General features: G+C 49.0%; 2 protein-coding genes across 7 annotated transcripts; one reads left to right on the top strand and one right to left on the bottom strand.

Moving 5' to 3' along the window:
- Positions 1–51: 51 nt before the first annotated feature.
- LPAR5 (lysophosphatidic acid receptor 5) lies at positions 52–10630 on the bottom strand. Of its 5 annotated transcripts, none has more exons than XM_040573239.1 (3): positions 9323–9625; positions 8486–8748; positions 52–1671 (listed from the first exon to the last, which is right to left on the bottom strand). In XM_040573239.1, the coding sequence occupies exon 3, from the start codon at positions 1351–1353 to the stop codon at positions 241–243; it is 1113 nt and encodes a 370-aa protein (XP_040429173.1). In that variant the 5' UTR covers positions 1354–1671; positions 8486–8748; positions 9323–9625; the 3' UTR covers positions 52–240. The 5 variants fall into 5 exon arrangements, with proteins under 5 accessions (XP_040429173.1, XP_040429182.1, XP_040429190.1 ...); XM_040573248.1 differs by having other exon boundaries at positions 8486–8707; positions 9323–9602; XM_040573256.1 differs by having other exon boundaries at positions 8486–8760; positions 9323–9602.
- Positions 10631–10811: 181 nt separating this feature from the next.
- LOC121077776 (protein Wnt-4-like) lies at positions 10812–14430 on the top strand. 2 transcript variants are annotated; one of them, XM_040573282.1, is made up of 5 exons: positions 10812–11525; positions 11872–12110; positions 12830–12961; positions 13127–13269; positions 13634–14430. In XM_040573282.1, the coding sequence occupies exons 1-5, from the start codon at positions 11461–11463 to the stop codon at positions 14099–14101; spliced, it is 1047 nt and encodes a 348-aa protein (XP_040429216.1). In that variant the 5' UTR covers positions 10812–11460; the 3' UTR covers positions 14102–14430. The 2 variants fall into 2 exon arrangements, with proteins under 2 accessions (XP_040429216.1, XP_040429225.1); XM_040573291.1 differs by having other exon boundaries at positions 11978–12110.
- Positions 14431–14530: the final 100 nt, after the last annotated feature.

Consider the following 14530-nt stretch of genomic DNA (forward strand, 5'->3'; position numbering starts at 1 on the left):
TACTTGTTCCCCACTATGCTTCCTGTAACAACAGAGTCAGGTGGGACCGTGTCACCAATGTATCTGTTTATTCAAAAACAACCTTTCATCCTTCAGCTTTGAATCATCATATTCACCCACATACAGCCTGCTGTGCTCCCTCAAACAGTTTGCTAAGTTACCTTGGGCTGCTTTCCACAGTCTCGCTGTAATTATTGAATGGGCCACTCTGCAACTCAGTAATGCTATGACCTTCTGTGGTTATATTTCTGAGTCCTGAATAAGGTCATTCAAAAATACTGCAGTAGGAAGGGTTGGCAAAGATTCATTGGGACAGATAACATTTTTAGATGGGAACTGTTTTGTTTTTGTGGCAGCATGGTTTTGAGTTGACTTTTGCTCCACAACCTGACTCTTAAGCATCCCTGTATCTGAGTCCCAGGTTTGTCCCTGTCGCAGTTTCTTAAAGGTGTTACGGAAACCTTCAGTGCTAAAGTAGTAGATCAGGGGGTCCAGCGTGCAGTTCATACTGGCCAACAGCATTGTCCTAATTAACACGTCGCGCACAGAGGTCTGTGTTTCTGGTCGTACATTAATCACCTTGGCCTTTAGCAACCCGTATACTGCCAAGGTAGTGTTGTAGGGCACAAAGCAGATGATGAAGATGACCAGGTTGACCACGAGGAGACGGACTGTCTTCTGCTGTCGCAGGGTCTTTGTCTGCCTGGCTTGACAGAGCTCCCGAAAGATCTGAATTGAGCAGTACGTCACAGAGCTCAGAGGCAGGAGAAAACCCAGGATTTCAGCCAGGACAACTAGGGGGAAGAGGTTCTTCTGCCACATGTTGTCACTAAAGCTTTCAAAGCACAGATATGTGGTCTGATTCTCTGACACACAGTGGTTTTGCTTGTGGTATATAGCTGTGGGGATGGAGCCCATGAGAATCACTACCCAGACAATGAGGCACAGGAGCCTGGCCACCTTGGGGCGCCGCAGATGCCGCCAGCGAAGTGGATGGACAATGGCGACATAGCGATCCAGGTTGATGCACATGAGGAAGATGCAGCTACCATACATGTTGATCTGGAAGACAGAACCAGAGACCTGGCACAGGATCTCACCAAAGGGCCACTCGTGGTTGGAATAGTAGTAGAGTCGCAGTGGCAGAGGGAGCGTGAAGGTGAGGTCACTCACAGCCAGGTTGAACATGTAGATCATCACTACAGACTTCAGGCGCAGGCAGCGAACAAGTATCCACAGAGCCACCACATTCAGTACCAAACCTGTAATGAATATCAGGATGTAGCCAGGCAGCAGGAGGTAATGCTGTTGTTTGTAATCCTTGCACATCTGAGATGAGTTGTGAGCTAACATGCCCAGGGATGAGGGGAGGATCTCAATGAGATGTCTGAGACAGCTGGTGAGATAAGAAGGCCAAAAGAAAAGCACCAAGCAAAGTCATTCCCCTCGAGGAAGCTCTGGGTAGGGCATTCCCCTCATCTGCAACTGGGAGGTAGATGGGCACATCTCTCTCTCTTGACTGGCACTGCTTTGGATTGTTGGTCAATGGTCATCAGGCAGGGATAGTAATGTAGTCAGCTTCAGCCTCTAGTTCATCTATTCTTTCCAGTGGTTACAGGGATGTTGATGTGATGAAAGGTCATTTCCAGTTATTCAGTGTCAGCACAATTCCTAGGCAGAGCAGAAAACCAAGAAATAAGAATTCAAGTTAGAAGGGGAAATCTCTTGAAAGATCAAAATCCCACCATGGTGGCTTCTGTTGCAAGAATTCGTAAAGAAATTGAAAGATGAAGAAAAATGTACAGTAGAAAAGTAAGTGGTTAAACAGCAGAGGAAGCCAGAACACAGAGAAGGTAACTGTTGTACAGAATATACACATCCCAGAAAATATACATTGTTTTGATCACTGCTGTGAGCAAATGCATGCAAGAAAGGGACAGCATAAGAGCACACAGAGAAAGTAGTTAAGGCAGCTCAGGGCGGGGCGGGGCGGGGGGGGAAGGAGAGAAATAGAGAAAGAAAGAGAGAAATAGAGAAAGGTTGGTTGGTTGGTTGGTTGGTTGGCTGGCTGGCTGGCTGGCTGGCAGGAAGGAAGGAAGGAAGGAAGGAAGGAAAGAAGGAAAGAAGGAAGGAAGGAAGGAAGGAAGGAAGGAAGGAAGGAAAAGAAGGAAGACAGCAAGCATTTTGAAGCAATAATGCTGGCTGGAAGGAACTTAGAAGAGAATAAAAACTGCATGGTAGTTTTGTATCAGAGAAACAGGACTTTGTACACCATTGCAGATAAAAAGAGTGACGCTACAATTAGACTTGACTCCACCCTAGCTCCCTTTTGTAGGTGAAACAACCCATAAAAACCTGAGTCCCAGCTAAGGACTGGACCAGAACAGATAAACTTCAATGGATAGATGTGGAGGGCCAAGGAAATCTTCTAGAAATCTGACTCATTTTTCTAGAGATTTGAGTGCAAATGAGACCAAGGCATCCATCTCAGTTCCTTCCTCAGCATTTATAAGACAGAATAACAGGGTTGATGTGGTGGTAGAAATGACTGGGCCACAATTTCTCTATGAAATTTCAGCTAAGCACAAGGAAAGAGAGGATTTATGTTACAGTAGCTGAATTTTCTTGAGCAGCTTACATTCACACAGTTCCTGCTCTAGCTCCTTTTTGGGGTGCTCTCTTGCATGGTATAAATGGTGCCTATTGCAATTGCATGTCCACAGATCACTTTCCTGCTTACAGCACCATGAAGTATGAAGAAGTCCATGTCCCACAGACACAAAGAACGCCCAGGTAAAGTAGGAACACAGTAAAGAAGGAACCCATGGGATTAATGCAGACAAACATGTCCGTGACTCCTAAGTAGTGTGAGGCTGGTAACCACTCTAGATTCTAGTGGTAGCACTGCCCTGGCAAACATTGATCAACTAGAGTAAGTCCAGTGGAAGGTCACCAAAAAGATCTGGGGGCTGGAACACTTGCCTAGTGAAGAGATGCTAAGGGAACTGGGCTAGTTCAACTAAGAGCAGGCTCCAGGAGACGTAATAGCAGACTCCCCATACCAGCAGGAAAAAAGAAAAAAAACTTGCCTAAGTTGGATATTACTGTAAGAGGAAGCTACTCAGCAACTTGACAGGCATGTCAGACCTTCTGGATGGCATTGTAGGGTGATGCACAGGTCTAGAGGGAGTATCTATTAAAAAAGAGGAAGGGCATGCTGGTCTCATAGGTGGGAACTGAGTCAACAGATGCACTGTGGTGACTATATATTAGACAATGAAAGTGGAACTCAGCTATGAGAGAATGGGGATAAAGAGCAGAGAGTTATCAATTTGCCCATCCTTTTGTGTCATTGGGAAGGTCTACCACCAAGCCATTTTTCTTATAGAAAATTCTACTGGTTTGTCAGGATACATTTGAATGGCTTTCCTCCTTCTTTAAAAATGAATGACAACTTTGTGTGAAGACTTGCTTAAGTTTAAAGTATAGAATAATCCAGCAAGACAAACTGGGGGTGTTCAAAGAAACGTTGGACCTGGTGCTTAGGGACATGGTCTAGTGGGTGACATTGGTAGTAGGGTGATGGTTAGACCAGATGATCTTGAAGGTCTTTTCCAACCTTAATGATTCTGTGATTCTATGATTCTAAGAATGTTGTTGGTTTCAAGTGAAATGATTAGAGGCCTCAAAAACAGAAACTACAGGGAGATATGCCAGCTTTTGCTACAGCCAAAACCCTGCAATGACTCCAGATTGAACAGATTGGAGAGTACCTTCATCTTGACTGAGATAAATTGAGTGAGACTCAGGCTCTGTGAGAAAACATGACCTGCTCCAACAGATGCACAGACCATCCGGCTGTCAGATGAAGGTGACTTGTCTAGATAGACAGCCTATTTTTGTCAGTTGGTGTTTAATAAACACCTCTAGAGAATACAATCTGTAAGTATGGTCCATATTGTTTGAGAGCAGTGGTTTACCTACAACTAATACTCTAGCTCAGATCATGGATGATGAAGGAATAATGTAAGAACAGTGCAATTATGCAGTGATACTCCTTCAAGTTCTCTTTCTGTTTCCAACAAACTGTAGCCCAGGGATTTCCTGAGCCAGAGGTGACATATTTATATTTAATAGTCCTCAGGGATCTTTTATTATTTTTTCCAGTTGCTTTTTGAAACCATATAAAATTTACCATCTACAACATCCAGTGACAGCAGTGCCAAGGATTTCCACAGTTTAATTGCATCTCATGTGAAGAACCGTCTCTTTGTACCCACTTTAAATCACCACCAGCTAGATTCAGTTCCTAGTTTTAGTACTGGAAGAAACAGTGGAATAAAACATTCCTATTCACTTTCACCTTATCACTGACGATTTAATAAACTTGTACCATACTTCCCCTCAGCGACTTTATTTTTATTTTATTTTTTTGAGGCTAAAGGGTCTTAGCTTCTTAGTTGCCCCTCTGTTCTAAGGATCTGTTCTGTAATTTTGAATGTCCTTGTTACCCATTCTCAGAACTTTTCCTCCTCTTCTACAGCCTTTGTAAGCCTTGTGGTGAGGGGCTCAAACTGTACAGACAGAGTGTTGAAGATATGTATGCACTGAGCTGAGTAGGCATAGAACTCATTCACAAGGAGTAATGGTCAGTTCAGATTGTTTTTTTTCTCATCACTTAGCTAGATGAAATTTCAGCTGTTATTTTAAGGCCAGTCACTCACTCTTTTTCTAATCTCTGCAGTTCTTCTCAGCCACTCTCATCTTTTCTAACTTGAATAATTTTATGTCTCCAACAGATTTGTTTTTTCATTATTCATCCTTCATGAATAAATCAAACAGTCCAAGCCCCAGCATGGATGTCTTATAGCTCCATTGCAAAAAATGACCATCTACCCTCATTCTCTGTCCTGTCTTGTACCAACGTTTTATCCAGATAGGAACCTTTTCTCTAAATTTCTTTAAGCACCATTCATGAGAGCCCTTTCTGAAAGCCTTTTGGAAACCCACACAGGCCACTGTTCATGTGCTTTTTGACTCCTTCAAAGTATTCCAGTAGGACGGTGAGGCACAGCATCTCTTTACAAAAGCCATGTTGACTCTTCCCCAGTAATTAGATGTGACTGCATGCCAATTGATTTTTTTCCCCTTTTTCTATTGCTTCTACTAACTGTGTTCAGCACAGATATCAGGCTCCCTGGTGTAAAATCTCCCAAAAGCCTTTCCTCAAATTGTGTCTGTTAGTGAGCACCACAGATAGTCACTGCTTTCATACTTAAGTTGTTTTAGGACCACTGGGATAAGAGCCAGAGATTTAATAAGTGCTTACTTAATCTTGCTGCTTTATAACCCTTCATAACAGCATTTTCATCAGAGACAGTCCTTTGATGAATTTCCCCTTAAAGATTGTTTCTGCTGTGGAAATCTTCCAGTCTTTCCTGACATGAACACCGGGGCAATAAATCTGTTTAATTTTCTACACACCTTCACCTTTTCCTTTTTCTGAGTGGTCTTTCCTTATGTATTAGCCCTTAAGCCTCTGAGACACCAGATAACAGAGTTCTGAACTGGTAGCAAAGATCACTGAGAGTGAAAAATAAATTTATTTATTTTTTTTCAGGTGAATGGGTTTCTTTTTTGTGGGTGGATGGAAACACAGAAGCAAGAATCCTTGAGCTGAGCTTTACTAGAGACTAATGATGGCGTTATTAAAAACAAGGTGATAGTCTCAAATCTGGTGTAATAGATACTGTAATCAAGATGTCAGAGACCCAACTTAAGATGTGTATGTACACGGTCTTTGGAAAGAGGAAGCTGTGGGAGCAGAGCACTTCTCTGCAGAGCTCTGAAGGTACAGTTTTGACTGCTCATCGCAGACGAGGAAATCTCCTGATAAAGCAGGCTGGTAGCAGGGAGGCAGAAGGGCTGAAACTGGTTCAGTTATCCATGTCAGTTAATGTTCAAAAGCCACAGGCAGCATTCATTGTGGCTATTTCCAAAAGAACCTCAAGCTCTACAAAAAAACTGCTGAGAGATCTCAAGTCATCAGCTGTGTATACACAGGGAATGGTACCACAACTTGAACTAGCAATAGAAGAAGAGCAACCAAATAGATATTTTGACTCCAATGTTCTTCTACAGAAATAATACTCCTTGTGATGAGATGCTGTCTTGAAATCCTGAAGGAACTTCCTATTTGGCAACTGACTTTAAGTGGCCCATGAGGAGGAGTAAGCATCTTTTTACCTTTCAGTGTAGATCAGTACGAACCCTTAAAGGCCTTTTCCCCAGTGGAGACAGAAAAGAGTAATTCAAACTGCAGATGCCACCAAAGCAGATACCTCTTCCTGTCATAGTTTCAGGCAGAAATTGAATTTGTTGCTGGTGTTCTTGCTCCGGGAAGGGGACAGGAGGAGCAACATGGACGTGTGCATGTACACACACTCTAAGCAAATTCTGCAAGGGAGAAAGAGATGAGGAAACTAAAACGAAGGGAAGGCAGTGGGAAGGGAGGAAGACGTGCTGGTAGAGGTGTGAAATGGAGGCAATGTTGACTGCTGATGATGTGTGAGGGAAGAGAAGAACACAATGCTGGTAAACAACCTGAAAACCAGTTAAAGAGAACATCACACTCCCCTCCCACATACACTCTCTTGTGACCACCCTGCATGGACTACAGCCAGCCGCGTGCCTCCTCCAAGTGCTTAGGAAGCTGCACAAGGGCCATGGCTGGTATGGGGTGTTCCTGATGGCCTCATGGCACCAGAAGTGGACAAGCCACAGGTCAGGCCCAAGGTGAGCACTTCTCATCAGAGGCAGAAAAAGAGCTGCTAGGCAAGCAGATCCCACAGGACATGCCAAACCTGTGGAACTTTTCATTTTGGAGGGTGGGAAACCATAGCTGTACTTCCTTACAGGGGCTGAAACAGGCAGGCCTTGGGATGAGATGAGATGAGATGCGATGCGATGTGATGCGATGCGATGCGATGAGATGAGATGAGATGAGATATGAGATGAGTTGAGATCTCTCTGACTAGTCTTAGGAATCTTCTCATAATACCTTACCTGAGCCACTGCTGCCTAGCACCACAAAAATTATGAATGACCACAGCATAGTGGGACACAGGTTTATCATAGAATGGTTTAGGTATGAAGAGACTTCAAGAGATCATCTAGTCTAATCCCCCTGCCATGGGCAGGGACACCTTCCACTACACCAGGTTGCTCAAAGCCTCATCCAACCTGCCCAGTGATGGGGCATCCACAACCTCTTTGGACAACCTGTTCCAGCATATTGCCACCCTCATCATGAAAAGTTACATCTTTATATCCAATCTAAATTCACCCTCTTTCAATTTAAAACTGTTGCTCCTTGTCCTATCACTACAAGCCCTGGTAAAAAGTCTGTCTTTCTCATAACCCCCCTTTATATTTTGAAAGGCTGCAGTAAAGTCTCCCTTGAGCCTTGTCTTCTCCAGTCTGAACAACCCTGACTGTCTCAGCCTCTCTTCATAGGAGAGGTGCTCCAGCCCTCTGATCACCTTTGTGGCTCTCGTCTGGACTCAGTCTAACAGATCCATGTACTTCTTACGTTGGGGACCCCAGAGCTGGATGCAGTCCTCCATACTTATGAGAGCAGAGTAGAGTTATGCATGGGGCAGGGAAATGAGATGAAAAAAAAAAAAATGAGAGCTAGAAAAGTCTTGCCAAGCATGCCACAGAGTAAGTGTTTCTGAGAGTGACTTGTTATTTAATCTCTAGTGCACTCTGGGGTTGCCTGTAGATGCAGGAAGAAAGCACAGCATCAGGTAGCAAATGAGCAGAGCAGTGCCAATGAGAACACAACCTGCACAAGCTGGCTTAGTAGATCTGATACCAAGAGGAAATAACAAGGAGTGTGCCAGACCTCAAAATAAAAAAACAGCAAAACACTCAGTTTTGTTTTAGAAATTGAAGTTACTTTTTTTTTTTTTTTTTTTTTTTTGTAAACGTGGTTAATTTTTACTCAACAGAGGTGATATTTAAACCCCACTTTTCACCTTTTTTTCTAAACATGAAATTAGATTATTGTGGTAATTAGAACCATGAAAGCTAAGGCTCGGGACTCGGGATGTCTTGTTTTTAATGAGGTGCATGGCATCAGGGCGCAAACCTCTGTATATAACTCACAAGGTCTGATCACACTGGTACTGCCCGCTGTCTAGAGGTATCACCCACCCTCACCTCGTAAGGGCCCCATGGAAGAGGACTTCCACTGCGGGCACCATGTCAAGCAAGCTCCGCAAGCTGCTGACACTCCTAGTATCACAGGACCCCAAAGAAAGCCCGTGTTTGAATGCACACTGAGATTTGCCACGTAATTCTCGATTCAGTGGGTGACTGAAGAGGCATTAGGTGGTTCCCTGGTGCCCTATGATCAGTTGTGGTAGCACATGCCCAACGCTCCCAGGCCATCCTGCTTATGAGCTGCTTCTGTCTCACTTACCTCTCTGCTGGTGAAGAGCTGAGGGTGCCTGAGAGCTTGCTGTCCGCTCACTGCAGAGATTTCAGTTCATTCACCAGGGCTGCAGTGGCTTGAATTACAACAGAACCAAGCAGGCTCTCTGTCTACTTGCTTATCCAAATCACGTCCGTCCCCACCACCGTGGCTGGTTCTATATCTGTCAAGCTGCAGCTCATGTCCCCTCCTTTCTCACTTCCTGATGCACTGGCCACAAAGCATGAACTTTGCTATTTAAAGCTGATAAGCTAAAACACATTCTATGAGAGCGAATGCAATTGTGAAAGACGCAATACTCAGGTGCACGAGAAACAGAGGAGGCATGCCCTCAGTCGCAGTGCCAAATATTTGTTCATCTTTGCCCCCACGATAACGCAGCCACCCCCACGGCTGAATTTTCCACGGGGAAAATTAAAACCTCCCCTTCCCCATGATATTGCCAGACAGAAGTTAGAAGTGAAATATGGGAAGTGAGAGCTAGTGCGTGCACACAAAGGTTTTAATCACCAGAGAGCACAGTGGCTGGGCATCCTGATGGTCCCATCAGGGGGCACTCTGGGGCAGATGCCCTGCCCAGGGGCCCAGCTTCACACTGCTGGCAAGCGTCAGGGACCCCAAATAACTGAGCTCTTGACGGGGTGTCAGTGCCCGCAGTAGGCAAAGGCACGTTTGCCACGAGTGTCATCCCTGTTGTTAGAGGCATGGTGCTAGGAGACCTAGCATTGCCAGGCAGAGCTGGGAGGGGGTCTGCCCTTCTGCAGAGCCCATCTGGCACTCTGCTGCTTCCTGAGGTCCTGTTTCTGCTCGGTGGTCCCAGCATACCTGGAAGAAGGCGGGGATCATGGGAATGCTCCTATCCCGACTGTCGTCCTTCACCAGGAGAGCTGCTGCCTTCTGCCCCAGATGAAGGTGCCCTGCTCACAGGCTCCCAGCTCCTCCGCCTGCTGGCTGTCACGGCTTATGTTTGACTTTCTCACTCCCTGTGTCCCTTGTTCTGCTTCATTCAGGGAGTGACACGATGAGGGATATATCTTCCTGCTGCTCGTAAATCCTTCGAGGGTACAATAGCACCCAAACTGCTGATTTCACTCTGCTTTGCTTCAGTGCCTCTCTCTTTTAACCAGTCCCCCTTTCTCACTTCCTAGTTGCTGGGATCTTTGTTCTCACGGCTCTTTGTGATTTTTTTCTTTTTTTTCTTTTTTTTTTTTTTCCCCCAGTTCCTGCCAAGTCTCTTGTACCATGAAAGACTTGCAAATATATTGAGGAGCGGGGGCTTCACCCTTTGCAAAAAGAATCCCTAGTACCCTCTGTGTGGCCTTTCCCCTCCCCTGAGCCTCTCGCAGCCTTCCCCACACCTCCCCGCCATAGCTTGGCAGCCCTGCCTTTACCTCGAGTCAGAAGAGCTGCCCTGCGTGTCTGTGCCACCCCACTGCATCCCTCACACATCGCTCCCCAGGTTCACTCACCTCGCTGGGTCTCAAAAGCCCACAAACAACTCCCTGCCAGGTGGGCTCATGCCCCTCAGCTGCTGCCCCTCAGAGGTTCAGCTTGCAGGGACGAGCAGCGCAGCCCCCAGCGCTCCTCACTGCTGCCTGAGCGGCCAGCAGGTAAGACCAGATTGCTGGGGTGTGTGTTGGAGGCTACACCCTGGTGCTGCTGCAGATCCCAACATGCCCACCGCCGCAGAGCACCGGCTCCAGAAAGCAGGAGCAAGGACCAAAGCAGAGCTGGGAGCTGGGAAGACAAGCAGAGAAATGGAAAGCCTGCTGCAGCAAAGCAGTTGCTCGGGTTTGGGAGGAAGGCTGATAAACCCCAACGCTTTTCAGACCTTGTTGTGCAGGCAGATGTAGACAAGCACAGCAAAGGTGTTAACCTGCACGCAGGCACACAGAAGAGGTGGAAGAACCGTAACAAGGCCAGAGCCACAGTGTTTCGCTCTTTGAATGATTCAGAGAAGAAAAGCAGAAACCTCAGGGCTGAGTGAAGATTATCACCTTGTAGAGACAGCAGACGGTACTTCCCAGGCCCAGAGAGGGAACAGCAGCCTTTGCTCTCAGGATGTTTCATGCAACTCACATCACCCTCTGAGAAGAGGAGCAGCCACCATGTTACGCCCTCCTGGGAGAAGGGCAGAGTCCCTTCTGCCATGGGGGAAGTCAGGGCTGAAGGGAGTCCTGACATGGGGGGAAGGGGGTGTAGAAGGGAGACCTGCCAGGGAAAGAGTTAAGAGAGCCGAGAAGCTGCCGGGCTGTGTCTGTTTGCTGTAGCTATGTGGGCTGCAGGGTAGGGAAGAAGAATGTCCAGCCTGGAGGAGGCAGATGAGGGAGCCTCACCAAGGACAGCGGCTGGGGAAAAGGCAGGCAGCAGGTCTTCCCCTCTCTGCCCCCATGGACTGGCGCAGCAGGGAAAGCCTCTGGTTCCCCAGGACTTGATGACGATGTGGTGACGAGCTCATGTATCTAGCAACAGCTGCCTGAGAGCTGCGATGCTTTTCTTGCATGGAGAGCTCTGTGTGCTGCCAACGGGATCTCGGGCTGCTTCCTGCTGATGAAGTGACTTGTCTACGGAGGAAGACGACCAGATCACCCGCTTACAGGACATCAAAGACCAGGGCTCAGGCACTGATGCCATCCCCAGCCACGTGAGCTACCTGTGATGGGTGCCCACCTCAGAGCCCTAGTTCAGAGCTCTCCCACAACACTGCCGGAGCTGTAGGGGATACCACTGCATGAACGTGCTCCATCCAGCAGGTTTCTGTGGGCCACCGGGTCTCTGACACTGACAGGCACAGCAGGGTAGCCCATGGTTGTTGCCTGGGACAGGGGCTACCTCTTCTCTGTGCAGGGCTGTGCTGGAGCTGCTGTGAGTGCTGCTGCCTGGCACAGGCAGCAGGAGGTCACTGGCAGGAATTTGGGTGGCTGCTGCTTTGTGGCTGAAGGTGGAGTTAGGCCAAGGACGGGATGGAGATGGTGTGGCTGTGCACGGTGCTGATCCTGATGCAGGATGTCCTTGCTGTGACTTGGCTGTAAGTATACTTTACACATACTATATAGGTTGAAAAGTCACCTGGGGAGGTGCTGTTTGTGAAGAAAACGGGCAGATCTGTGAGAAAGGGGTGGGAGAAGGAACCTCGGCAACCCAAATGCAGCATTTGAGAAGGAGCATCTCTGTGAGCACAAAGGGAGAGAGGCAGTGACATGGAAGAGATGCAGGCAGGGGAGCAAAAATGTCCAATTTGCCACAGAGAAGAGGGTGCACATCCCCTTCCCTGCCCATTTTTCCTCTAAAATAGAGCTATAAGGGGCTAATCCTCTGCAGGCATGACCCTGTCTCTAGCCCACCTATGACTGGGACTCTCTTCTGCCTTACAGGCACCTGGCCAAGCAGACGTCCCTGCGGGGGGCCCTCAGGGACCCTGGTGTCTGTGCAGGTCTGACGGGGCTGGTGGAAGAGCAGGTGCGAGTTTGCCGTCGGCAGGTGGAAGCCATGGAGGCGGTGAAGCGAGGAGCGGAGCTGGCTGTAGAGGAGTGCCAGTACCAGTTTCACTCTCGCCGGTGGAACTGCTCCACCCTGCAGGAGCTGCAAGTCTTCGGCAAAGTCGCCATCCAAGGTCAGCAGGGGCAGGCAGAGCTGGCAGGATTGGCATGGGGTCCCTTCAATATGCAGTGGGTCCCCTTGGTGTGGCTTCCTTCACATGCTAACATAGCTGCTGACAAGGCATTTTTTGCAAATATTAATATTCTACCTAAATTTCATCATTTGGCCAGTCCTGGCTTTTAGGTCCCATCTGGACCATGCTGGGTATCAGCTCTGCAGACTGGCAGATCTTGCCCCTAACCCCTGCCACCAGCACAGCCCCCAGGAATATCAGGTCAAATCAAGCCTTTTGCTTCAAGGTCACAGTCCCTTTTTGTTTCAGGCCCGGGAAAAAGGATCTGCCTATGTCTCCAAAACCAATCTGCACAGGTTTTGCACATGCTTGCACAGAAGGACACATACAGGGAGCAATAAACAGGGTTTCTGTGGCTTCTCACCCCCAGGCTCCCCTTTCAATTGCCTCTGGGCAGCATGGCTGCTGACTTCTCTCCATCAATGGTACATGAGGCCCAGGAGCTGGAGGTGCTGCAGGCTGGCTTCAGGCCTCAGGAACCACAGCACGGGGTGAACGTCCTGATGGTGATTTCTCCTAAGCAGTCTTCATCTGAATGTATTGATCCTGCATGCAATAACAGCCTCCCTCCCCTGCTGCATCTCATCAATTCCTTCCCCCTCTCCAAGAAGGAGAGCACTGAGCTCAGCAGACCAGTGCCATTTCTCACCCCACTGCAGGCACACGTGAATCTGCCTTCATCCATGCCATCTCCTCTGCGGGTGTTGCCTTTGCCGTGACTCGTGCCTGCAGCCGTGGGGAGCTGGAGAAGTGTGGCTGCGACCGCAAAATCCGAGGAGTCAGCCCTGAAGGTAATGGAAGAGGCCGGGAGCAGAGCTGAGGTGACAGAGGATGAGATCCATGGGGCAGGCCCTCACCAGGGGAAGAGACCTCCTTTTGCTTCACAGCCCTCAGCACTTCTGGAGCTCCTCCCAGGACCTCTTACTTTTTATCTCACACCTGCTTTCCCTCTGCAGGTTTCCAGTGGTCAGGCTGCTCTGATAACCTGTCATATGGGATTGCCTTTTCTCAAGCCTTTGTAGACAATCCCGAGAGGAGCCGTGGCATCTCTTCCAGCCGAGCTCTCATGAACCTGCACAATAACAAGGCAGGGAGGAAGGTAAGGGCAGGAACAAGAGCTGGGAAGCAAGCCGAGCTTCTGGGGCTTTCTCCTTGGCTGGGCAGAGCTCTCTCCAGCCCCTTATCCAGAGTAGCAGTTCAGGGCAGCCACGAGCTCACAGAGCAGGTCTGTGTCCTGCTGCCCTGCTTTGCCTTGCCTTGCCTTGCCTCCCTCTTTCTCCCCTTCCCTTCCCATCCCTCTGGTTGATCCTGCCCTCTAGCTGAACACCCCTTCCTGAAGGCCCCAGTCAGGCCCCATATGGGAAGGCTGTGAGCGAATGGCAGCTGCCTGGGGCTCACCGGCATGGGGCAGGTGCCCCACATCATGTCCCAGATCTGGCTGGCAGACACCTTCTGCTCCCCAGGCACTCCTGGCTCACATGAAGGTGGAGTGCAAGTGCCACGGTGTGTCAGGCTCCTGCGAGGTGCGTACATGCTGGAGGGTCATGCCCCCCTTCCGCAAGGTGGGCAACGTACTGAAGGAGAAGTTTGAGGGGGCGACTGAGGTTCACCCACAGCGGGTCGGTTCCCGCAAGCTGCTGGTGCCCAAGAGCTCTCGCTTCAAGCCCTACACAGCTCACGACCTGGTCTACCTCTTGGCCAGCCCAGACTTCTGTGACCGGGACCCCCGGCATGGGGTCTTCGGTACCTCTGGCCGCCAGTGCAACCGGACATCTCCGGCCATGGATGGCTGTGAGCTCCTGTGCTGCGGCAGGGGCTTCCACACCACGCAGGCCGAGGTGGTGGAGCGGTGCAGCTGCAAGTTTCGGTGGTGCTGCTCTGTCAAGTGCAAGCAGTGCCGCCACCGGGTGGAGGTGCACAGCTGCCACTGAGGGGGCACTGGGGGTGGTCGGGGAATGAGCAGAAGACAGCCCAGGGAGAGGCCCACAGGGTGGGGGGGGAGCAGGGTGGGTGTGGGGGAAACCTGTCTGGCTCTTTCTCCCCAGTCTCATCAGGATTTTTGCAGTTTAAACTTGTTTTCCAGACAGAGGGTTGGAGGACATAGGCCCCAGAAACCCTTAAACATTAGAAATAAAGCAGCTGCAATAGAAAGCAGAGTGTCTACTTTAACTCCTTCCTCATGTGCCGTGTTTAGACCTGGAGGTACCTGGCTCTGCTCCTTCCCCTGCACTGGGAGGGGACGAGGCTGGGGTGGAGGCCTTGTCCTCAGAGCCTTATCACACGGGCCACATGGGCAGTGGTGAGCAAGCAACACCAGTGAGCCATGCAGAGGGAAGTGGGGAGTCAGCTCAGATGTGAGA

Source organism: Cygnus olor, chromosome 1 (genome assembly GCF_009769625.2).
Source record: "Cygnus olor isolate bCygOlo1 chromosome 1, bCygOlo1.pri.v2, whole genome shotgun sequence".
NCBI classification, from domain to species: Eukaryota; Metazoa; Chordata; class Aves; order Anseriformes; family Anatidae; genus Cygnus; species Cygnus olor.